General features: G+C 45.0%; 1 protein-coding gene across 4 annotated transcripts in view; it reads left to right on the top strand.

Annotated features, from left to right (window-relative positions):
- The window catches only part of LOC139423857 (nuclear factor 1 A-type-like), a 283093-nt gene that overhangs the window by 195595 nt on the left and 60616 nt on the right, over window positions 1-26882 (top strand). For 2 of the 4 annotated variants that reach the window (XM_071175531.1, XM_071175683.1), the window contains exons 5-7: window positions 4694-4811; window positions 10420-10547; window positions 19256-19306. In XM_071175531.1, coding sequence (XP_071031632.1) covers window positions 4694-4811; window positions 10420-10547; window positions 19256-19306 — 297 coding nt within the window. The remainder of the gene's footprint in view (window positions 1-4693; window positions 4812-10419; window positions 10548-19255; window positions 19307-26882) is intronic. The other 2 variants (XM_071175606.1, XM_071175758.1) reach the window with 1 other exon arrangement.

Below are 26882 nucleotides of genomic sequence, written 5' to 3'. Positions count from 1 at the left end.
AGAGAGAGAGAGAGAGAGAGAGAGAGAGAGAGAGAGAGAGAGAGAGAGAGAGAGAGAGAGAGAGAGAGAGAGAGAGAGAGAGAGAGACAGACAGACAGACAGACAGACAGACAGACAGACAGACAGACAGACAGACAGACAGACAGACAGACAGACAGACAGACAGACAGACAGACAGACAGACAGACAGACAGACAGACAGACAGACAGACAGACAGACAGACAGACAGACAGACAGACAGACAGACAGACAGACATATGTAGATTGAGACAATGCACTTTCTCTGCACAGCAATGTAGTTTGACGGATAGTGAGGGAGGGAGAAAGAGAGAAGGGCTCCATCAGAGAGAGAGAGAGATGAAGGCTCTGTCAGAAAGAGAAAATGACAGAGGGAGGGGAAGAGAAAGAAGGATCAATATTGGCCTGATAGCTACAGGCTTCATTTGGAATCGTCCAGGCAAAAAGCACTTGATAAAGCCCTTAAGAGGTAGAGACTGCAGATGACCTATATGATTGATTTCCATTCCAGTCAGACAGACTGCAGTGCTGGTCACTTCCCCCTCCCTACCTCTCCCTCTATTCTTCCCTCTCTCTATCCCGTAGATCCCTCTCTCTCACCTGTACAACGGAAGGGCTCCCAATTTAGGCCCCGCTTCTCTCTATCCTGCTCTGTATCCCCCTCTCATTCTACCCCTCTCTTTCTCTCTCTTTTCCTATTTCCTCTCATTTTCATCTCTTTGTACCTTCTTATCTCCCTCTGTCCCTCTCTTGCCTCCATCTCTTTCCTCCCTCCATCCCGCTAATCTTTCCTTCTATAACCCTCTCTCTCTCCTTCTCTCTCTCCATCCCCTCCCACCTTCCCTTCATCTCTTTATCCCTCTCTCCAGACCAGAGCTATAGGCTGAGTTACTGCAGCCCGGTGTCCAGGTTAGCTCTCTCACAAATGACTTACCCTATTAGCCATGCAAATGTACCCGCTGCTTTTCTGCCTGCCTCGTAAATAACACCGCCCAGCCACTTTGGATAAGGAAGGGAGGGAGGAAAGGAGGGAGGGTGTAGAGGGTGATTGAAAGAGGGAAAAAAGAGAGATGGCTTAGAAATTATACTGGCTCTCTTTTTGGGGGGGCAGGGGGGTTGAGTCTTCCAGGGTAACTTGACTACACGGAACCGTGTTTAATATATATATTTTTTGCCAGTTATCGGGAGAGGTGGGCGCCGCGTTGTGATGATGCATGCGCTATTGCGCTCTCTCCTCCCTCTCCTTTTCTGTCTCACTCCATTCCTCCATCCCTCTTTCTTTCTCTCCCTTTCTCTCCCAGTAGCAGTGTCCTCTCCCAATGTTAATTAGGAACACCATTACTGTGTCTGTCACAGCAGCCTCCTCCTCTCGTCCTCTCCTCCATTTGTTCTGCAGCAGTGACTCTCTTACCTCTTCCTCCTCCTCTCGTCCTCTCCTCCATTTGGTCTGCAGCAGTGACTCTCTTACCTCTTCCTCCTCCTCTCATTCTCTCCTCCATTTGGTCTGCAGCAGTGACTCTCTGACCTCTTCCTCCTCCTCTCGTCCTCTCCTCCATTTGTTCTGCAGCAGTGACTCTCTTACCTCTTCCTCCTCCTCTCATCCTCTCCTCCATTTGGTCTGCAGCAGTGACTCTCCTCTTACCTCTTCCTCCTCTTGTCCTCTCCTCCATTTGTTCTGCAGCAGTGTCTCTCTGACCTCTTCCTCCTCCTCTCGTCCTCTCCTCCATTTGGTCTGCAGCAGTGACTCTCCTCTTACCTCTTCCTCCTCTTGTCCTCTCCTCCATTTGTTCTGCTGCAGTGACTCTCTGACCTCTTCCTCCTCCTCTCGTCCTCTCCTCCATTTGTTCTGCTGCAGTGACTCTCTGACCTCTTCCTCCTCCTCTCGTCCTCTCCTCCATTTGTTCTGCAGCAGTGACTCTCTTACCTCTTCCTCCTCCTCTCATCCTCTCCTACATTTGGTCTGCAGCAGTGACTCTCTGACCTCTTCCTCCTCCTCTCGTCCTCTCCTTCATTTGGTCTGCAGCAGTGACTCTCTGACCTCTTCCTCCTCCTCTCGCCCTCTCCTCCATTTGTTCTGCAGCAGTGACTCTCTGACCTCTTCCTCCTCCTCTCGTCCTCTCCTCCATTTGTTCTGCAGCAGTGACTCTCTTACCTCTTCCTCCTCCTCTCATCCTCTCCTCCATTTGGTCTGCAGCAGTGACTCTCCTCTTACCTCTTCCTCCTCTCGTCCTCTCCTCCATTTGTTCTGCAGCAGTGACTCTCTGACCTCTTCCTCCTCCTCTCATCCTCTCCTCCATTTGTTCTGCTGCAGTGACTCTCTTACCTCTTCCTCCTCCTCTCATCCTCTCCTCCATTTGTTCTGCAGCAGTGACTCTCTGACCTCTTCCTCCTCCTCTCGTCCTCTCCTCCATTTGTTCTGCAGCAGTGACTCTCCTCTGACCTCTTCCTCCTCCTCTTGTCCTCTCCTCCATTTGGTCTGCAGCAGTGACTCTCCTCTGACCTCTTCCTCCTCCTCTCATCCTCCCCTCCATTTGGTCTGCAGCAGTGACTCTCCTCTGACCTCTTCCTCCTCCTCTCATCCTCCCCTCCATTTGGTCTGCAGCAGTGACTCTCTGACCTCTTCCTCCTCTCGTCCTCTCCTCCATTTGTTCTGCAGCAGTGACTCTCTTACCTCTTCCTCCTCCTCTCATCCTCTCCTCCATTTGTTCTGCAGCAGTGACTCTCTGACCTCTTCCTCCTCCTCTCGTCCTCTCCTCCATTTGGTCTGCAGCAGTGACTCTCTGACCTCTTCCTCCTCCTCTTGTCCTCTCCTCCATTTGGTCTGCAGCAGTGACTCTCCTCTGACCTCTTCCTCCTCCTCTCATCCTCCCCTCCATTTGGTCTGCAGCAGTGACTCTCCTCTGACCTCTTCCTCCTCCTCTCATCCTCCCCTCCATATGGTCTGCAGCAGTGACTCTCTGACCTCTTCCTCCTCCTCTTGGCCTCTCCTCCATTTGGTCTGCAGCAGTGACTCTCTGACCTCTTCCTCCTCCTCTTGTCCTCTCCTCTATTTGGTCTGCAGCAGTGACTCTCCTCTGACCTCTTCCTCCTCCTTCTCCTCCTCTCCCTCCTCCCCGCCACATCACGTTTGTGCTGTCCTCATCAAAAATAGTGGTCCCCGTCACCGTGAATATAAAGAGGCACCAACGGCCTTTATGGACTGGATGACAAAAGGCGCCAGCTAGTCCCACAGTGACAACACACACACACACACACACACACAAGCAAGCAAGCAGGTAGCGGGAAGGGAAACCTTTTAAGTCAGACACCTAAGGGCAACAAGGTGAACGAGGTACCGGGTGCATCTAAAGTGGCTCCCTCTCATCTCCTATCCTCTCCTCTTATCTCCTCTCCTCTTATCTCCTCTCCTCTTGTCTCCTCTCCTCTTATCTCCTCTCCTCTTGTCTCCTCTCCTCTTATCTCATCTCCTCTTGTCTCCTCTTATCTCCTCTCGTCTTGTCTCCTCTTATCTCCTCTCGTCTTGTCTCCTCTCCTCTTATCTCCTCTCCTCTTGTCTCCTCTCCTCTTATCTCATCTCCTCTTGTCTCCTCTCCTCTTGTCTCCTCTCCTCTTGTCTCCTCTCGTCTTGTCTCCTCTCATCTTATCTCCTCTCCTCTTGTCTCCTCTCATCTTGTCTCCTCTCATCTTATCTCCTCTCGTCTTGTCTCCTCTCCTCTTATCTCCTCTCCTCTTGTCTCCTCTCCTCTTGTCTCCTCTCCTCTTGTCTCCTCTTATCTCCTCTCGTCTTGTTTCCTCTCCTCTTATCTCCTCTCCTCTTGTCTCCTCTCCTCTTGTCTCCTCTCCTCTTGTCTCCTCTCCTCTTGTCTCCTCTTATCTCCTCTTGTCTTGTCTCATCTCCTCTCCTCTTGTCTCCTCTCCTCTTGTCTTCTCTCCTCTTGTCTCCTCTCCTCTTGTCTCCTCTTATCTCCTCTCGTCTTGTCTCCTCTCCTCTTGTCTCCTCTTATCTCCTCTCGTCTTGTCTCCTCTCCTCTTGTCTCCTCTTATCTCCTCTCGTCTTGTCTCCTCTCCTCTTGTCTCCTCTCCTCTTGTCTCCTCTCCTCTTGTCTCCTCTTGTCTCCTCTCGTCTTGTCTCCTCTCGTCTTGTCTCCTCTCGTCTTGTCTCCTATTGTCTTGTCTCCTCTCGTCTTGTCTCCTCTCCTCTTGTCTCCTCTTATCTCCTCTCGTCTTGTCTCCTCTCCTTTTATCTCCTCTCGTCTTGTCTCCTCTCCTCTTATCTCCTCTCGTCTTGTCTCCTCTCCTCTTATCTCCTCTCCTCTTGTCTCCTCTCCTCTTATATCCTCTTCTCTTGTCTCCTCTCCTCTTGTCTCCTCTCATCTTATCTCCTCTCGTCTTGTCTCCTCTCATCTTATCTCCTCTCCTCTTGTCTCCTCTCCTCTTGTCTCCTCTCATCTTATCTCCTCTCGTCTTGTCTCCTCTCTTCTGCAGGTGAAAGTAGAGAGGAGATGAGACATGGAGAGGACACAAGGAGAGGAGGGCCACTTATTGAGATGCACACTATGTGGTAGTTTAATAAATGGTAACACCTAATGTTCTTGTTCTCTCTCCTTGTTCTCTCCCTCCCTCTCTCTCTCTCTCTCTCTCTCTCTCTCTCTCTCTCTCTCTCTTTTTCTCTAGCCCCCATCGCAGCTGGGACGGGTCCTAACTTCTCGCTGGCTGACCTGGACAGCTCCTCCTACTACAGCATGAGCCCTGGGGCAATGAGGCGACCCTTACCCAGCACCTCTTCCAGCAGGTACACACACACACACACACACACACACACACACACACACACACACACACACACACACACATATATATAAACACACACACACACACAAATAAACACACACACATATTAACACACACACACACACATATAAACACATACACACACACATATATAAACACACACACACACACACACACAAACACACATATAAACACACACACACACACACATATAAACACACACACACACACACACACACACATATAAACAAACACACACACACACAGACATATAAACACACACACACACACACACACACACACACACACACACACATACACACATATATTAACACACACACATATAAACACACACACACACACACATAAACACACACACATATAAACACACACACACACGCGCACACACATACACACACACACACGCGCACACACATATAAACACACACACACACACATAAAAATACACACACACACACATATATAAACACACACACATATAAACACACACACATAAACACACACACACAGAAAGAGAGAGGCACACACAGAGACAGGCACGTACAGCTGCATACACACACACACATACACACACACACACACACACACACACACACACACACACACACACACTCACTCACTCGCTCATTCCCATAGTAAAACCCTAGTCACCCCACAGTGTGTATTTGTGCATATGTGCATTCATACTAATGTGTGTGTTTAGGAGAGTATTTGTGTGTTTCTCTCAAACACATTCTGACTCGCCCTACTACCCCGGAGACAGCCCACGCACCAGGTTGAAAGAGCAGCTTTACACACAGCGCTGCGAGGCACTACTCACTGAACTGAACCAACCCACCATCTCCTGTTCCATACTCACATAATGAAGGCACATGGCCCGGAATCCTCTCTAATGTAACGTGTTGCATTCAGATGTCGGATCTTAACTTGATCACTCTTTTGACTGGCTGAAAATGAGCAGTTCTCTTTCTCTCCATCTAAAATAATGTTGTCTCTCGCTCAAACGCTATAGGCCAAGGTCCTATTACTGAAACATTCAAATGTACAACAACGTCATATACTTTTTTACAAAGGCGACATGCAGCCATATAGATCACCGACCATCATTTTATATACAGTGGGGAGAACAAGTATTTGATACACTGCCGATTTTGCAGGTTTTCCTACTTACAAAGCATGTAGAGGTCTGTAATTTTTATCATAGGTACACTTCAACTGTGAGAGACGGAATCTAAATCTACAAAAATCCAGAAAATCACAATGTATGATTTTTAAGTAATTAATTTGCATTTTATTGCATGGCATAAGTATTTGATCACCTACCAACCAGTAAGAATTCCGGCTCTCACAGACCTGTTAGTTTTTCTTTAAGAAGCCCTCCTGTTCTCCACTCATTATCTGTATTAACTGCACCTGTTTGAACTCGTTACCTGTATAAAATACACCTGTCCACACACCCAATCAAACAGACTCCAACCTCTCCACAATGGCCAAGACCAGAGAGCTGTGTAAGGACATCAGGGATAAAATTGTAGACCTGCACAAGGCTGGGATGGGCTACAGGACAATAGGCAAGCAGCTTGGTGAGAAGGCAACAACTGTTGGCGCAATTATTAGAAAATGGAAGAAGTTCAAGATGACAGTCAATCACCCTCGGTCTGGGGCTCCATGCAAGATCTCACCTCGTGGGGCATCAATGATCATGAGGAAGGTAAGGGATCAGCCCAGAACTACACGGCAGGACCTGGTCAATGACCTGAAGAGAGCTGGGACCACAGTCTCAAAGAAAACCATTAGTAACACACTACGCCGTCATGGATTAAAATCCTGCAGCGCACGCAAGGTCCCCTTGCTCAAGCCAGCGCATGTCCAGGCCCATCTGAAGTTTGCCAATGACCATCTGGATGATCCAGAGGAGGAATGGGAGAAGGTCGTGTGGTCTGATGAGAAAAAAATAGAGCTTTTTGGTCTAAACTCCACTCACCGTGTTTGGAGGAAGAAGAAAGATGAGTACAACCCCAAGAACACCATCCCAACCGTGAAGCATGGAGGTGGAAACATCATTATTTGTGGATGCTTTTCTGCAAAGGGGACAGGACGACTGCACCGTATTGAGGGGAGGATGGATGGGGTCATGTATCGTGAGATCTTGGCCAACAACCTTCTTCCCTCAGTAAGAGCATTGAAGATGGGTCGTGGCTGGGTCTTCCAGCATGACAACGACCCGAAACACACAGCCAGGGCAACTAAGGAGTGGCTCCGTAAGAAGCATCTGGAGTGGCCTAGCCAGTCTCCAGACCTGAACCCAATAGAAAATCTTTGGCGGGAGCTGAAAGTCCGTATTGCCCAGCGACAGCCCAGAAACCTGAAGGATCTGGAGAAGATCTGTAAGGAGGAGTGGGCCAAAATCCCTGCTGCAGTGTGTGCAAACCTGGTCAAGAACTACAGGAAACGTATGATCTCTGTAATTGCAAACAAAGGTTTCTGTACCAAATATTAAGTTCTGCTTTTCTGATGTATCAAATACATATGGCATGCAATAAAATACAAATTAATTACTTAAAAATCATACAATGTGATTTTCTGGATTTTTGTTTTATATTCAGTCTCTCACAGTTGAAGTGTACCTATGATAAAAATTACAGACCTCTACATACTTTGTAAGTAGGAAAACCTGCAAAATCAGCAGTGTATCAAATACTTGTTCTCCCCACTGTAGCTCAATAAGACAAGACAGATATCGGCCTCCACTGGGCTACAAGTGTATCCTTAACTCACGGTTAGTTAGGGCACATACAGTCCTAGCATGTCGGCGTGGGTTTGATTCCGGCCTATGCCCTTTTGACACAAATATTTTGATCCCCTGATTGACTTGATGTAGTTACACATTTAAAATATGGACAGTCCAGGATTATTTTCCCCCTGATGTTGATAGGAAATGACCAGACACTGATGTTGATAGGAAATGACCAGACACTGATGTTGATAGGAAATGACCAGACACTGATGTTGATAGGAAATGACCAGACACTGATGTTGATAGGAAATGACCAGACACTGATGTTGATAGGAAATGACCAGACACTGATGTTGATAGGAAATGACCAGACACTGTTGTTGATAGGAAATTACCAGACACTGATGTTGATAGGAAATGGCCAGACACTGATGTTGATAGGAAATGACCAGACACTGTTGTTGATAGGAAATGACCAGACACTGATGTTGATAGGAAATGACCAGACACTGATGTTGATAGGAAATGACCAGACACTGATGTTGATAGGAAATGACCAGACACTGATGTTGATAGGAAATGACCAGACACTGATGTTGATAGGAAATGACCAGACACTGATGTTGATAGGAAATGACCAGACACTGATGTTGATAGGAAATGACCAGACACTGTTGGATAAACAGGAAGTAAATAAAACAATAAGCCAGTACACCAACATCAGTTTCATACAAAATGATTTTCCAGTACTGGGCTAGAAGTCGTGATGCTTGGAGCCTAACGTGCTGCTCAGACCACTGCACTAGTTCACAATTATCTAGGAAGCCCTGAGACTAGTGGATGGTATGAGGTGGGATGGTTTGCAGGGCCTTCCCCAAACCATAGCCCCCTCGGGACGGCACTGCATTGTATAGCGACAAACACCGCATCCAGCTGCTCCCTGGCGACAATTATACATGAAATATCTATTCAAATTATTTTCCTCCTGCGACGGAATGGGTCATATTAAGATCCGACTTCTGTACACACATATTCTGTGCTATGGTTAAACTTGCACATGTTAAATACGCATGTGTTTGCATATCAAACCAAATCAAATCAAATGTTATTTGTCACATAGCCAAATATAACAGGTGTAGACCTTAACGTGAAATGCTTAAGAAAATGACATAATAGCGAGGCTATATACAGGGGGTACTGGTACTGAGTCAATGTGCGGGGGTACAGGTTAGTTGAGGTAATTTGTAAAGTGACTATGCATAGATAATAAACAGCGAGTAGCAGCAGTGTAAAAACAATGTAAATAGTCCGGGTGGCCATTTGATGAATTGTTCAGCAGTCTTATGGCTTGGTTCTAGACTTGGCGCTCCGGTACCGCTTTCCGTGCAGTAGCAGAGAGAACAGTCTATGATTTGGGTGACTGGAGTCTGACAATTTTATAGGCCTTCCTCTGACACCGTCTAGTATGTGTGTGTGTTATGCACGTGTGTGTGTGCAAGAGCATGTGTACCCATACACACATTTGTGCGTGTGTACGTCTCCACATATCCAAGTCTGTGTGTAAGCTCACATACACCACCAGCCTCCCTCTCTCCGGTCAACCTTCGTTCCTGTCAAAGCAAACAGGTCTGAACAAGAAGGCAGTGTGTGGACACGCTCGGCCCTAATTACGTGATTACCAGGAAAGCTTACCAGCAGACATCACGTTCACAAATAAATGTCAGAACCAACGGCCAGGGAAATAACTCACTGGTCTAAGGGTGCATCCCAAGTGGAACACTGTTACCTATATAGTGCACTACTTCTAACCAGAGCCCGTATTGGCCCTGGTCAAAAGTAGTGCACTATAATGGGAATTAGGGTGCCATTTGGGACCTACTCTTAGCCTCACTAACATAGACAGATATACTGTACGCACACCAGCACCAAACCACAGTCCGTCTTTGACTGGGGGGAGAGCTTCAGTGTTTGACTGGGGGACAGCTTCAGTGTTTGACTGGGGGGACAGCTTCAGTGTTTGACTGGGGGGGCAGCTTCAGTGTTTGACTGGGGGGGCAGCTTCAGTGTTTGACTGGGGGACAGCTTCAGTGTTTGACTGGGGGGACAGCTTCAGTGTTTGACTGGGGGGACAGCTTCAGTGGGACTGGGGGAGAGCTTCAGTGTTTGACTGGGGGGACAGCCTCAGTGTTTGACTGTGGGGAGAGCTTCAGTGTTTGACTGGGGGGACAGCCTCAGTGTGTGGCTAGGGGGGGGGGGGGGGCAGCTTCAGTGTGTGACTGGGGGGGACAGCTTCAGTGTTTGACTGGGGGAGAGCTTCAGTGTTTGACTGGGGGGGGGGGGGGGGCAGCTTCAGTGTTTGACTGGGGGAGAGCTTCAGTGTTTGACTGGGGGGGGGGGGGACAGCTTCAGTGTTTGACTAGGGGAGAGCTTCAGTGTTTGACTGGGGGGACAGCCTCAGTGTTTGACTGAGGGGACAGCCTCAGTGTGTGGCTGGGGGGGGGGGGGGGGGGGGCAGCTTCAGTGTGTGACTGGGGGGGACAGCTTCAGTGTTTGACTGGGGGGACAGCCTCAGTGTGTGGCTGGGGGGTGTGGGGGGGGCAGCTTCAGTGTTTGACTGGGGGGGAGGGACAGCTTCAGTGTTTGACTGGCTCCAGGTGGAACCACATGGAGACTAGACAGCAAGTTTGAATCAAACTGAATATAGGATTTCTGAACATTGAAAATGACAGATACATTTCTGTAGATTGTTCTTTGTATAGCACTTAAAACATCATTTAACTATCAGACATTAACCCTGGTCTCTGTGTGTGTGTGTGTGTGTCCATCTGTCCATGTGTGTGTCCCCGTCCAGCTCGGCCAAGAGGATCAAGTGTATGGAGGACGAGGTGGACAGTCCAGGAGAAGAGTCCTACTATCCAGGTCAAGGGCGCTCCCCGGGCAGCGGCAGCCAGGCCAGCAGCTGGCACGAAGTGGAAACTGGTACGTACTGCTGTAAACTGCTAACCGACCTACCCGACTGGTGCCAACACTCCTGTAACACCCGCTTACCCTGTCCCTGATACTCTCCCTACTCTTAGCACTGTGACTGAACACAGCTTTTCTTCTCTGCTAGAGACATATAGTATGTTTGGGGAGGAAGTGGACTGACAGGAGAGTGTGTGTGGGAACGTGTGTGTCAAGAGTGAGAATGCAGGGTTGTTTGCGTGCGTGACTGGTAAAAATGCGTGTATGTGTGTGTTCCACACCCTGTATCCTGTACATATGTATGACAGGATGTGTATGTGTGTGTGTGTATATACCCCTCTGTGTGTCAATGTTTGTCACGTGCTTGTGTTTGTGTGTGTGTATGTGTGTGTGTCATTCCGCAATGCCTTAGGCTGGTGGGCTGTAAATCCCTCAGGGTCCTCCTCCCGTGTTTCAGTGGCTTCACTCTGTAACACACTCTGTAACACATACTGTTCCTCTATGCCTCCCCGTATCTACTCACCTTTTCCACTCTCTGCTCCCCTTCTTATTTATACTGAACTAAAATAGAAATGCAACATGCAACGATTTCAAAGATTTTACTGAGTTACAGTTCATATGAGGAAATCAGTCAATTTAAATAAATTCATTATTCCCTAATCTATGCATTTCAGATGACTGGGAATATAGATGGTCACAGATACCTTAAAAAAACAGGTAGAGGTGTGGATCAGATAACCAATCAGTATCTGGTGTGACCACCATTTGTCTCATGCAGCGCGACACATCTCATACGCATAGAGTTGATCAGGCTGTTGATTGTGACCAGTGGAATGTTGTTTCACTCTTTAATGGCTGTGCGAAGTTGCTGGATATTGTCGGGAACTGGAACACACTGTTGTACACATCGATCCAGAGCATCCCAAACATGCTCAATGGCTATCATGTCTGGTGAATATGCAGGCCAAGGAAGAACTGGGACATTTTCAGCTTCCATTCAATTGTGTTCGTTGTCCGTAGCTTGGGGCACTCTGTTCACAACGTTGACATCAGCAAACCGCTCGCCCACACAACACCATACTACACGTGCTCTGCGGTTGTGAAGCCAGTTGGACGTACTGCCAAATTCTCTAAAATGACAGAGGCAGCTTATGGAAGAGAAATTAACATTAAATTATCTGGCAACAGCTCTGGTGGGTGTTCCTGCAGTCAGCATGCCAACTGCACGCTCCCTCAAAAGTTGAGACATCTGTGGCATTGTGTTGTGACAAAACTGCACATTTTAAAGTGGCCAGCACAAGGTGCACCTGTGTAATGACCATGCTGTTTAATCAGCTTCTTGATATGCCACACCTTGTACACAACATTTGAGAGAAATAAGCTGTTTGTGCATCTGGAACATTTCTGGGATGTTTTATTTCAGCTCATGAAACATGGGACACTTTACATGTTGCGTTTATATTTTGGTTCCGTGTAAATACAGAATATATATATGAAAATATATATGAATAATATATATATATATTGGTTCGGCGTACACAGTATATACATATATATATATATACATATACATATACATATATATACAGTGCCTTGCGCCCAATTTTTCAGTTTTTGATTTGTTAAAAAAAAAGCCTGAAATGTGGCAAAAGGTCGCAAAGTTCAAGGGGGCCAAATACTTTCGCAAGGCACTGTATATATATATTCATATACACAGTACCCGTCAAAAGTTTGGACACACCTACTCATTCCAGTGTTTTTCTTTATTTTTACTATTTTCTACATAATAGTGAAGACATTAAAAACTAAGAAATAACAAATATGGAATCATGTAGTAACCAAAAAAAGTGTTCATTAAATCAAAATATATTTTATATTTGAGATTCTTCAAAGTAGCCACCCTTTGCCTTGATGACAGCTTTTCACACTCTTGCCATTCTCTCAACCAGCTTCCAACAGTCTTGAAGGATTTCCCACATATGTTGAGCACTTGTTGGCTGCTTGTTTCTTCACTCTGCTTTCCAACTCATCCCAAACCGTCTCAATTGGGTTGAGGGCAGGTGATTGTGGAGGCCAGTACATCTGATGCAGCACTCCATCACTCTACTTCTTGGTGAAATAGCCCTTAGACAGCCTGGAGGTGAGTTGGGTCATTGTCATGTTGAAAATCAAATTATAGTCCCACTATGCGCAAAACAGATGGGATGGCATATAAAATGCTGTGGTTGCCATGCTAGTTCAGTGTGCCTTGAATTCTAAATAAATCACAGACAGTGTCACCAGCAAAGCACTATCACACCACTTCCTCCAAGCTTCACAGTGGGAACTACAAATGCAGGGATCATCCGTTCACCTACTCTGCATGTCACAAAGACATGGCGGTTGGAACCAAAAATCGTTGTCCGTTAGTAGTGGTTTCTTTGTAGAAGTTCGACCATGGAGGCCTGATTCAACCAGTCTCCTCTGAACAGTTGATGTTGAGACCTGTCTGTTACTTGAACTATGTGAAGAATTTATTTGGTCTCCAATTTCTGAGGTGCAGTAAACTCTAATGAACTTATCCTCTGCAGCAGAGTTAACTCTGGGTCTTCCTTTCCTGTAGCAGTCCTCATGAGAGCCAGTTTCATCATAGCGCTTCATGGTTTTTGCAACTGCATTTGAAGAAACTTTGAAAATTCTTGTAATTTTCCGCATTGACCTTCATGCTTACAGTAATGATGGACTGTCATTTCTCTTTGCTTATTTGAGCTGTTTTTGCCATAAAATGGACTTGGTCTTTTAGCAAATAGGGCTATCTTCTGTATACCACCCCTACCTTGTCACAACACAACTGATTGGCTCAAACACATTAAGAAGGAAAGAAATTCCACAAATTAACTTTTAACAAGACGCACCTGTTAATTGAAATGCATTCCAGGTGACTACCTCATGAAGCTGATTGAGAGAATGCCAAGAGTGTGCAAAGGGTGACTACTTTGAAGAATTTAAAATATATTTTGATTTGTTTCACACTTTTTTGTTTAATACATGATTCCATTTATTACATGATTCCATTCCTGAATCCAAGAGGGCGTAGCAGTCAGACGTCTTTGTCTTGTCTCGTCCCATGTATATATTTTTCCTAAACCTCAACTTCAAAATACTCCCCTCACCCAATGTGGTGTGGATCTGTTTTTTTTTCCTAAAGTATTTCTATTTACCTTCAAACTGGAATACCTCAACTGTAGCTAACTAGCTACCAGCTATCGGTCAGCTAACCACTGCTAGCGGTCATCAGCTAACCTTTAGCTCGGAAAGCTCTCGCCAGTTCGTACAACGCGTTTCAAACCAGAGCATACCGGACCTATTTTTCTCTCCATATCCCTGGATTCCTACCACAAACTCTGAACCTTTTCATCTGGATCATCACAACTAGCTAACCGCAACCCGGGTTGACTACTCCTGGCTAACGTTTCCGTCCCGGAGCTAGCACCAACTAGCCTGGGGCTAGCCCATGCTAGACCCATCACCCGGCTCACTCCTGGGCTACAATATCTGGACCCCTTCTACTACCGGTACGGGGCACGGAACCCCACCGATCCTCTACGACTGGAATACCGACATAATCTGCCCGAGGATTCTAACAGGCCCCTCAGGCGCAATGCCCGCTGAAGGCACATTCTGCTAACCTGCTAGGCCTGCTAGCTACCTAGAGCTACTTGGAACCCTATTAACTCCACGACTGGTCTATCGACGTCACCGTATGAAGTGGCAAAAACAGACTTACCCCCATCGCGGATTTACCCCCAAAGGCTAAATTGCTAGCCCCGGTCTGCTAAATGCTAGCTTGCCAGCCCCGGTCTGCTAACTGCTAGCTTGTTTAGCCCCGTCCTACTAACTGTTAGTGTGTTAGCATCCGCCTGCTAACTGTCTGAATCGCCGTGTTCCCATTCAGCCCAATCACTCACTGGACCAATATGTTCACTTGGCTACGCATGCCTCTTTCTAATATCAATATGCCTCGTCCATTACTGTCCTGGTTAGTGATTACTGTCTTATTTCACTGTAGATCCTCTAGCCCTGCTCAGTACGCCTTAACCAACCATGTTCTCCCACCTCCTACATATGTAATGACATCACCTGGTTTAAACATCTCTTTATATCATTATATCTCTCTCATCATTACTCAATGCCTAGGTTTACCTCCAATGTACTCACATCCTACCTTACCTTTGTCTGTACACTATGCCTTGAATCTATGCTATCGTGCCCACAAACCTGCTCATTTTACTCTCTGTTCCGAACGTGCTAGACGTCCAGTTCTTATAGCCTTTAGCCGTACCCTTATCCTACTTCTCCTTTTTCCTCTGGTGATGTAGAGGTTAATCCAGGTCCTGCAGTGCCTAGCCTCACTCCCACTTCCCAGGTGCTCTCATTTGTTGACTTCTGTAACCGTAAAAGCCTTGGTTTCATGCATGTTAACATTAGAAGCCTACTCCCTAAGTTTGTTTTACTCACTGCTTTAGCACACTCTGCTAACCCGGATGTCTTAGCCGTGTCTGAATCCTGGCTTAGGAAAACCACCAAAAACCATGAAATCTCCATTGCTCACAATAACATTTTCTGCCAAGATAGACCTGCCAAAGGGGCGGGTGTTGCAATCTACTGCAAAGATAGCCTGCAGAATTCTGTATTACTATCTATGTCTGTACCCAAACAATTCAAGCTTCTACTTCTAAAAATTCACCTTTCCAGAAACAAGTCTCTCACTGTTGCCTCTTGCTATAGACCTCCCTCTGCCCCCAGCTGTACCCTCGACACCATATGTGAATTGATTGCCCCCCATCTATCTTCTGAGCTCGTGCTACTAGGTGACCTAAACTGGGACATGCTTAACACCCCAGCCATCCTACAATCCAAGCTTGATGCCCACACAAATTATCAATGAACCTACCAGGTATAACTCCAGATCCGTAAACACGGACACCCTCATAGATGTCATCCTAACTAACTCGCCCTCCAAATACACCTCTGCTGTTTTCAATCAAGATCTCAGCAATCACTGCCTCATTGCCTGCATCCGTAATGGGTCTGCAACCAAACAACCAGCCCTCATCACTGTCAAACGCTCCCTAAAACACTTCTGCGAGCAGGCCTTTCTAATCGACCTGGCCCGGGTATCCTGGAATGTCATTAACCTCATCCCGTCAGTAGATGATGCCTGGCTATTCTTTAAAAGTGCCTTCCTCACCATCTTAAATAAGCATGCCCCATTCAAAAAATGTAGAACTAGGAATAGATATAGACCTTGGTTCACTCCAGACCTGTCTGCCCTTGACCAGCACAAAACCATCCTGTGGCGTTCTGCATTAGCATCGAACAGCCCCCGTGATATGCAACTTTTCAGGGAAGTTAGGAACAACTATACACAGGCAGTTAGGAAAGCTAAGGCTAGCTTTTTCAAACAGAAATTTGCATTCTGTAGTACTAACTCAAAACAGTTCTGGGACGCTGTAAAGTCCATGGAGAATAAGAGCACCTCCTCCCAGCTGCCCACTGCACTGAGGCTATGAAACGCTGTCACCACTGATAAATCCACTATAATTGAGAATTTCAATAAGCATTTCTCTACGGCTGGCCATGCTTTCCACCTGGCTAACCCTACCCCGGTCAACTGCCCGGCACCCTCCACAGAAACCCGCCAAAGCCCCCACCATTTCTCCTTTACCCAAATCCAGATAGCTGATGTTCTGAAAGAGCTGCAAAATCTGAACCCCTACAAATCAGCCGGGCTAGACAATCTGGACCCTCTCTTTCTAAAATGTTCTGCCGAAATTGTTGCAGCCCCTATTAATAGCCTGTTCAACCTCTCTTTCGTATCGTATGAGATTCCCAAAGATTGGAAAGCTGCCGAGGTCATCCCCCTCTTCAAAGGGGGAGACACTCTAGACCCAAACTGCTACAGACCTACAGTGCCTTGCGAAAGTATTCAGCCCCCCTGAACTTTGCGACCTTTTGCCACATTTCAGGCTTCAAACATAAAGATATAAAACTGTATTTTTTTGTGAAGAATCAACAACAAGTGGGACACAATCATGAAGTGGAACGACATTTATTGGATATTTCAAACTTTTTTAACAAATCAAAAACTGAAAAATTGGGCGTGCAAAATTATTCAGCCCCTTTACTTTCAGTGCAGCAAACTCTCTCCAGAAGTTCAGTGAGGATCTCTGGATGATCCAATGTTGACCTAAATGACTAATGATGATAAATACAATCCATCTGTGTGTAATCAAGTCTCCGTATAAATGCACCTGCACTGTGATAGTCTCAGAGGTCCGTTAAAAGCGCAGAGAGCATCATGAAGAACAAGGAACACACCAGGCAGGTCCGAGATACTGTTGTGAAGAAGTTTAAAGCCGGATTTGGATACAAAAATATTTCCCAAGCTTTAAACATCCCAAGGAGCACTGTGCAAGCGATAATATTGAAATGGAAGGAGTATCAGACCACTGCAAATCTACCAAGACCTGGCCGTCCCTCTAAACTTTCAGCTCATACAAGGAGAAGACTGATCAGAGATGCAGCCAAGAGGTCCATGATAACTCTGGATGAACTGCAGGGATCTACAGCTGAGGTGGGAGACTCTGTCCATAGGACAACAATCAGTCGTATATTGCACAAATCTGGCCTTCATGGAAGAGTGGCAAGAAGAAAGCCATTTCTTAAAGATATCCATAAAAAGTGTTGTTTAAAGTTTGCCACAAGCCACCTGGGAGACACACCAAACATGTGGAAGAAGGTGCTCTGGTCAGATGAAACCAAAATGGAACTTTTTGGCAACAATGCAAAACATTATGTTTGGCGTAAAAGCAACACAGCTCATCACCCTGAACACACCATCCCCACTGTCAAACATGGTGGTGGCAGCGTCATGGTTTGGGCCTGCTTTTCTTCAGCAGGGACAGGGAAGATGGTTAAAATTGATGTGAAGATGGACCATTCTGGAAGAAAACCTGATGGAGTCTGCAAAAGACCTGAGACTGGGACGGAGATTTCTCTTCCAACAAGACAATGATCCAAAACATAAAGCAAAATCTACAATGGAATGGTTCAAAAATAAACATATCCAGGTGTTAGAATGGCCAAGTCAAAGTCCAGACCTGAATCCAATCGAGAATCTGTGGAAAGAACTGAAAACTGCTGTTCACAAATGCTCTCCATCCAACCTCACTGAGCTCGAGCTGTTTTGCAAGGAGGAATGGGAAAAAAATTCAGTCTCTCGATGATAGAGACATACCCCAAGCGACTTACAGCTGTAATCGCAGCAAAAGGTGGCGCTACAAAGTATTAACTTAAGGGGGCTGAATAATTTTGCACGCCCAATTTTTCAGTTTTTGATTTGTTAAAAAAGTTTGAAATATCCAATAAATGTCGATCCACTTCATGATTGTGTCCCACTTGTTGTTGATTCTTCACAAAAAAATACAGTTTTATATCTTTATGTTTGAAGCCTGAAATGTGGCAAAAGGTCGCAAAGTTCAAGGGGGCCGAATACTTTCGCAAGGCACTGTATATATATATATATATATACATATATATATATATATATATATATATATACATATATATATATATATATATATATCCTCTTCTTATAGCCTTACAGTGCAGAGAGAGAACACATAAGGAGAGAATAGACACACAGCTTTCTCCATCGCAGACAATGTCACAGTAGAACGCTCCTTATTCTCCTAATAAAAAGGCAATGCTTTTACAGAGCACACCTTAGGCCTTATACCTTACAGGTAGACGACAGGAGTGTGTGTCCGTGTGTGTGTGAGCCTGTGAGTGTGTGTGTGGAGGGGGAGTGTTTGTTTTCTTTAAAGAGGAGAGGGTGGAGTTGCCAGTGACTCGGAGAAGAGGCCCACCTATAGGATAAGGGGACGGGCAAGGGTGTGTTTGTTTCCGTGATATGAGTGAGTGTGTGTGTGTGTGTGTGTGTGTGTGTGTGTGTGTGTGTGTGTGTGTGTGTGTGTGTGTGTGTTTCTGTTTCATATTCCCAGAGTTTAGGAATAAGACATGATGTCAGTGAGAGCATCTCCATGAGGTAAACAGGCTGTGTGGGTATGTTTGTGTACAGAGTGAGTGTGTGTGCACGTATGCTTTTGTGAATGGGGGTGTTTGCTGTTGTATGTGTGTGTGTGTGTGTGTGTGTGTGTGTGTGTGTGTGTGTGTGTGTGTGTGTGTGTGTGTGTGTGTGTGTGTGTGTGTGTGTGTGTGTGTGTGTGTGTTTCTGTTTCATATTCCCAGAGTTTAGGAATAAGACATGATGTCAGTGAGAGCATCTCCATGAGGTCAACAGGCTGTGTGGGTATGTTTGTGTACAGAGTGAGTGTGTGTGCACGTATGCTTTTGTGAATGGGGGTGTTTGCTGTTGTATGTATGCGCGTGTGTGTGTGTGTGTGTGTGTGTGTGTGTGTGTGTGTGTGTGTGTGCGTGTGTGCGTGTGCGTGTGTGTGTGTGTGTGTGTGTGTGTGTGTGTGTGTGTGTGTGTGTATTTGTGATTGCCTGTGTAACGTGACCCCGGCCCTGTTCCACCCTTATGGGAACGGAACATGCTTTATTGATGAGGTAATGCTCCATTTTCTCTCCTAACGCTACACTATATTCACCCTGCCTCTTTTTCTTTCTTCTCTTTTGTTCCCTTGTTTCTTTCCCCTTTTTCTTTTGTCTCTCAAAAGCTGGATATAAACTGCGTGGCTCGCTAGCTAGTTCGTTCATCTCAAGACAAGGTAAAGATGCATTACTCTTTCCAATTTCACCTCCTATCCTCTGTTGCCCCCCCTTCTCTCCACCCCCTCACCCCTCCCCTCCCCTCCAAATCAGGACATGGTTATTGAGTTTTGTGGTTGGTGTTTTGTATTGTCTAGGCTGCTCCCCCCTCCTTCCACCTCTCCCTCCCTTCACTGTGTGTGATTGTGATAGACAAAAGAATGGAACTGAAACAGATCCTTGCGGCACACCTTAGGCCTTATATCTTATGCACTGTAGCGTGGGGTTCATGTCCATTGGAATCTTAACAGTGCACCATCATACCTACTGTAACTCCACCCATTTTATATCTGTTAAGTGTCTCTCCGAATATAGAACCAATTGTTGTGTCAAATTTACAAGGGGTTATTAGTGTCTTAACTTAGGCCTTGTGTGTCCTATTCGGCCTGCAGGCCTTGTTAAACAACAGCAAACAGCTTGACTGGTAAGATGTTTTGTGAAGACCTATTCAAATCAAATCAAATGTTATTGGTCACATACACATGGTTAGCAGATGTTATTGGTCACATACACATGGTTAGCAGATGTTATTGGTTAAACACATGGTTAGCAGATGTTATTGGTCACATACACATGGTTAGCAGATGTTATTGGTTAAACACATGGTTAGCAGATGTTATTGGTCACATACACATGTTTAGCAGATGTTATTGGTCACATACACATGGTTAGCAGATGTTATTGGTCACATACACATGTTTAGCAGATGTTATTGGTCACATGCACATGGTTAGCAGATGTTATTGGTCACATACACATGGTTAGCAGATGTTATTGGTCGCATACACATGGTTAGCAGATGTTATTGGTCACATACACATGGTTAGCAGATGTTATTGGCCACATACACATGTTTAGCAGATGTTATTGGTCACATACACATGTTTAGCAGATGTTATTGTGAGTGTAGAGAAATGCTTGTGCTTCTAGTTCTGACAGTGCAGCAATATCTAACAAGTAATCTAACAATTTCACAAAAACTACCTAATACAGACAAATCTAAGTAAAGGAATGGAATAAGAATATATAAATATAGATATATGGATGAGTAATGACAGAGCGGCATAGGCAAGATGCAATAGATGGTATAAAATACCATTATTCTGAAAAGAGAGGGTGTTCTATGCTAAAGATGTGTATAGGGAAGAGGAGTGGAACTGACAGCGTTTTAGCAACATGAAATCTTATTCAAATCTGTTCATATACACCCCCAGGAAGAATGTGACACAATTGTTTGTTGTTGTACATTTTCTGACAAGCAGGCACTTAGATATGGTCATTTTCACCTTTTCATAAATTCATAGAACGTTTGGGAATGATGTATATACTAAGGAATTTGGGAACCTTCTATAGCAATATAGAGTGGAAAAGAGGCCGTGTGTTTGGACACATAATAGACACTGCAGTACATAAAATATATGTCGAGTCCACGCAGACCAGTAGCCAATCAGTAGGCCAATATGCCAATAAGCCATCTGCCACACGGGCCTGCTATCGTTCACTTTGAACTGGACTGTGTGTTTACAGGCAGTAGAGCCTGCCATCGTTCCCTTTGAACTGGACTGTGTGTTTACAGGCCGTAGAGCCTGCCATCATTCACTTTGAACTGGACTGTGTGTTTACAGGCCGTAGAGCCTGCCATCGTTCACTTTGAACTAGACTGTGTGTTTACAGGCAGTAGAGCCTGCCATCGTTCACTTTGAACTGGACTGTGTGTTTACAGGCAGTAGAGCCTGCCATCATTCACTTTGAACTGGACTGTGTGTTTACAGGCAGTAGAGCCTGCCATCGTTCACTTTGAACTGGACTGTGTGTCTCTCCCTGTGTTGCCTATTCACAACAACAAGATCAACAACTAATGCTAGCCAGAGTCGAGATGAGATCAAATCTAGCGAGGGAACATTAGATAAACCCTCTCAGCTAGTTGGCCATCAAAATTGCACTGATAAATGATGTGGAAGAGTAGCCTGCTCGCCCTTCTGCAGCTTGTCCCAACCCACGTTTTGACAACTGAATGGGAACTTGCCTGCCTGGCCGCCCATTTGTTCGATGCCAAATACGTTTGATTGGCAACTAAGAGATTTGCTAACTAGCGATTCACATGTCTTGCTAGCTAACCAAATGACATTGCAGCATCACTAGCTGTAGCCAATGAAAAACAATATGAAGGGAAAAAGTCAATAACTCATCCACTCCTCCTGCCAATGTTAAGTTGTTTTTAGCTTGGCTAGTTACGCAAATAAATACGCTAGCCCAGGGGTGTCAAACTCAATCAGTGCACGGGCCATTTTGAAACATTTGCAGGCCAGACATAGTCTATTTGTTTTTACAAAGAAACTTGCAACTGCGGCCCACACAGACCATTGTTTTATTTGAAAAAATATGGCGATTTATAATGTCTACTTATATGATGCTGTATATAGCATTTTGACAGATTACAGTTTTTAACAATCACCATTTTCAGAACCTAGTGGTCATTTTTCAAAACTCTAGACACAAAACTCAAAACAGTCGTCACTTGTAACACAGGCTGTCCAGTGTTCAAAACATTGCATTGTGCATTTATATCTTTAAAGAAACCTTGCGCTTGCAGAATCATTGGTTCAAATAACTCATTAATCATGAAATACCATAGGACCATTCATTTTGATCACCCACACACAAGATACCGATGGTTTCACTGTGTAGTTGTTCATACAATCATTAAATATTGTAGTACAAAATATGTGATACATGTTTCGTTATGCTACTCCATGTAAATACATCACCGTAAAAGGACTAGTAGAGAGAATACTACAGACACAGTGGAATCATTGAACAAAATAGGACATTTATTGATGAAATACAATAAAATCACAACATAGGTTTCTTTGAATCAAAGCAAAAATAATTAGCTACAAAAAAAGAAAAAACAGTTAAAGGTCGACTGCAGTGTTCCTCACCTGGCTTACTGTAAAACATCACTGCAGTGTTCCTCACCTGGCTTACTGTAAAACATCACTGCAGTGTTCCTCACCTGACTTACTGTAAAACATCACTGCAGTATTCTTCACCTGACTTACTGTAAAACATCACTGTAGTGTTCCTCACCTGACTTACTGTAAAACATCACTGCAGTGTTCCTCACCTGGCTTACTGTAAAACATCACTGCAGTGTTCCTCACCTGGCTTACTGTAAAACATCACTGTAGTGTTCCTCTCCTGGCTTACTGTAAAACATCACTGCAGTGTTCCTCACCTGGCTTACTGTAAAACATCACTGCAGTGTTCCTCACCTGGCTTACTGTAAAACATCACTGCAGTGTTCCTCACCTGGCTTACTGTAAAACATCACTGTAGTGTTCCTCACCTGGCTTACTGTAAAACATCACTGCAGTGTTCCTCACCTGGCTTACTGTAAAACATCACTGCAGTGTTCCTCACCTGGCTTACTGTAAAACATCACTGCAGTGTTCCTCACCTGGCTTACTGTAAAACATCACTGCAGTGTTCCTCACCTGGCTTACTATAAAACATCACTGCAGTGTTCCTCACCTGGCTTACTGTAAAACATCACTGCAGTGTTCCTCACCTGGCTTACTGTAAAACATCACTGCAGTGTTCCTCACCTGGCTTACTGTAAAACATCACTGTAGTGTTCCTCACCTGGCTTACTGTAAAACATCACTGCAGTGTTCCTCACCTGGCTTACTGTAAAACATCACTGCAGTGTTCCTCACCTGGCTTACTGTAAAACATCACTGCAGTGTTCCTCACCTGGCTTACTGTAAAACATCACTGCAGTGTTCCTCACCTGGCTTACTGTAAAACATCACTGCAGTGTTCCTCACCTGGCTTACTGTAAAACATCACTGCAGTGTTCCTCACCTGACTTACTGTAAAAAGAAAAACAAAATATTGATTACCGTACTTCTATATTTCCATCAACCCTGTCTTGTGGATTTGGCCACAGGTTCTCATCCACATCACAATGAAATTTTTCATTAGCCAAACATCTTGGGAAGAATCTTCGGGCGAATCCAAGCCTGACACTGGTCTGCCGTGATGTCATTGCATGGTGAATCCAGGCCTGACACTGGTCTGCCGTGATGTCATTGCATGGTGAATCCAGGCCTGACACTGGTCTGCCGTGATGTCATTGCATGCGTCATCCATGGCCTGGAGAAGGGCTGCTTGCTCGTGAGGGCGCCTATCATATACCTTCCACCTCCCTCAATCGGGTTAAGAAAAGGAGAGTATGGGGGTAAGTGCAGGGTGGTAAATTGTGGATGTGCCTGAAACCATGCTTGCACCATTTGAGCATGATGGAACCTAACATTATCCCACACAATGACATAGGTCATGCCATCAGCTCTACAGACCTGATTTAGCCCATCAAGGAAGGTTACATTCGAACAGTGAATCATGTGGCTGCCTGCAACTCAATATATAGAATATATAGAGTAGAGAGCTTTAGATGTTGTTCGACCAAACATTAGAACGGGCAAGATGCGTAATCTAAGCAACTTTGACCGTGGTATGAATGTTGATGCCACACATGGTGATTCCAGCATCTCAGAAACAGCTGCCTTCCTGGGATTTTTACGCACTACAGTCTCTAGAGTTTACAGAGAATGGTGCGATAAACAAAACACATTCAGTGAGCGGCAGTTCTGTGGGCAAAACACCTTGTTAATGAGAGAGGTCAGAGGAGAATGTCTAGACTCATTCAAGTTAACAGAAAGGCCACAAATGCTCAAATAACATCTGTTTAAAACAGCGTTGTGCAGAAGGGCATCTCTTAATGTACAACGCCGGGAATCATTCAGGCTGTGGAGGCAAAAGGGGGCCTACCCAGTACTAGATAGGTGTACCTAATAAAGTGGCCGGTGAGTGTACAGTAATGTTAAATCTGATAACATGGTCTGGAAAAGTGGTACATGGGACCATGGAAACAGTGTCTGATAAAGAATGATGATGAAACATTACATCCATAGATAATGTCGTCCAATTGGTTCATGTTCGGTAATTGGTGTCAATGGATCTCGTTATCCTGAAACATTCATGATCTAAACATGGAATATTATTTGTCAGTTTACATAAAACTCTGCATTAAGAGTAATGCAACAGTACCTTATCATTTTGAGCAGTTGTATCAATTGATAGTTAGATCCTTGTAATGAAATGAACAGACAGTCATTTCAGATGTAATGTGTGAATTGCATTTTGAAATGGTAATAATTTGATGTCAAGTTGTGTCATTTTGAACAGGTGATTTTAGTTCAATGAACAAATTATCTTAGCTTTATGTGTATTGTATCCAAGAAATTGGAAAAAGTGTTAGAGTTTTGAAAAATTTGCATTTTGATCATTGGTTGTGAGTTTTGAGTCTAGAGTTTTGAAAAATGACATCAAGGTTCTAAAATTAGTACCAAAGTGATTGTGAAAAACTGTAAAACAAAGGAAGAGATAAATAAGATGTGCCAAGCCTTTGCTGCTATGATATGCTGTGACCCTAATCAAAGAGTATTTAATAACTCCAAATATCTAAAACAGGTTGTTGTAACATTTAAACTTAAACATGTTTTTCATTTTTTTGCACTGCATGTATCACTGGTGCGGTTGAATGCAGCATTGTTGTATGGTGCACTCAGTGTATTGTAGTTAGCCAACTACTACTAGCCAAGGCTACTGCTCAAATGCTGCTGTAATAGGCCTATTCATGGTGTTTTGTTGTAGGTTTTGTTTTTTATTTATTTTTACCCCTTTTTCTCCCCAATTTCGTGGTGTCCAATTGTTTTAGTAGCTACTATCTTGTCTCATCGCTACAACTCCCGTACGGGCTCGGGAGAGACGAAGGTTAAAAAGTCATGCGTCCTCCGATACACAACCCAACCAAACTGCTTATTAACACAGCGCGCATCCAACCCGGAAGCCAGCCGCACCAATGTGTCGGAGGAAACACCGTGCACCTGGCAACCTTGGTTAGCGTGCCCGCCACAGGAGTCGCTGGTGCGCGATGAGACAAGGATATCCCTACCGGCCAAATCCTCCCTAACCCGGACGAAGCTAGGCAAATTGTGCAGTCGCCCCACGGACCTCCCGGCCGCGGTCGGTTACGACAGAGCCTGGGCGCGAACCCAAAGTCTCTGGTGGCACAGCTGGCGCTGCAGTCGCCACAGCTGGCACAGCTGGCGCCCTTAACCACTGCGCCACCCGGGAGGCCCTCAGGTTTCGTTTTTTGACTACTCATTGTCAAGCTTTAATAAACGAAGCCAGACTGCAACATTTTATTAGCCTAGCTGTGACTGGCATGTGTCTGTACACTTTCCCTCCACTGCACGCTGTAAATGGGACACACGAAATATAGCGCAATTGAAGTTGAATTGACCGATGTGAGTGCATCAGGCTGTAATTACTAGATGACTCAACTGTTGACTCATTACCCGCAGGCCTTGTGTGTCCTATTCGGCCCGCAGGCATTGTGTGTCCTGTGTGCGCTAGCCTAGCCACGTTATGACTGACTTGTGATCATTTCCCTTGCTAGTTTGATTATATTGACGTTCCCAGCCTTAGTTACAGTTGTTACAGTTGTCCGTTTTTGTTCAAAATATTGAGTCATTGAAACTGAACCAGTGCATCCTGAATGGGTGGAGGCAGCAAACAATGTACCAGGCCAGCTGTGATTTATTTTTAAATTATATTAATCATGCATTGAACTGCATCCATCTATTCTGATAACAATGTCTTACTGTACAACATTTCTTTGTTGGTCAAATATAACCTTGGTTTTGAAGCATGAACTGAGAATTTGATATTTTGTGACTGATATTATGATTGTCTGTTTGTTTTATATCTGCAAAGTAGTAAACACTGTCAGTTCCACAGCATCCTCTGTGTATTATGGAATTCAAATCAAATGTATTTATATAGCTGTTCTTACATCAGCTGATATCTCAAAGTGCTGTACAGAAACCCAGCCTAAAACCCCAAACAGCAAGCAATGCAGGTGTAGAAGCACGGTGGCTAGGAAAAACTCCCTAGAAAGGCCAAAACCTAGGAAGAAACCTAGAGAGGAACCAGGCTATGAGGGGTGGCCAGTCCTCTTCTGGCTGTGCCGGGTGGAGATTGTAACAGGACATGGCCAAGATGTTCAAATGTTCATAGATGACCAGCAGGGTCAAATAATAATAATCACAGTGGTTGTCGAGGGTGCAGCAAGTCAGCACCTCAGGAGTAAATGTCAGTTGGCTTTTCAGAGCCGACCATTGAGAGTATCTCTACCGCTCCTGCAGTCTCTAGAGAGTTGAAAACAGCAGGTCTGGGACAGGTAAGGGCGGTTCCTTGCTCCAGAGCCTTTCCGTTCACCTTCACACTCCTGGGCCAGACTACACTCAATCATATGACCCATTGAAGAGTTGAGTCTTCAGTAAAGACTTAAAGGTTGAGACCGAGTCTGCGTCTCTCACATGGGTAGCCAGACCATTCCATAAAAATGGAGCTCTATAGGAGAAAGCCCTGCCTCCAGATGTTTGCTTAGAAATTCTAGGGACAATT

This window comes from Oncorhynchus clarkii, chromosome 1, assembly GCF_045791955.1.
Source record: "Oncorhynchus clarkii lewisi isolate Uvic-CL-2024 chromosome 1, UVic_Ocla_1.0, whole genome shotgun sequence".
Taxonomy (NCBI): domain Eukaryota; kingdom Metazoa; phylum Chordata; class Actinopteri; order Salmoniformes; family Salmonidae; genus Oncorhynchus; species Oncorhynchus clarkii.
Note: the sequence above shows the minus strand (reverse complement) of the source record. Positions and strands in the feature narration are given on the sequence as shown.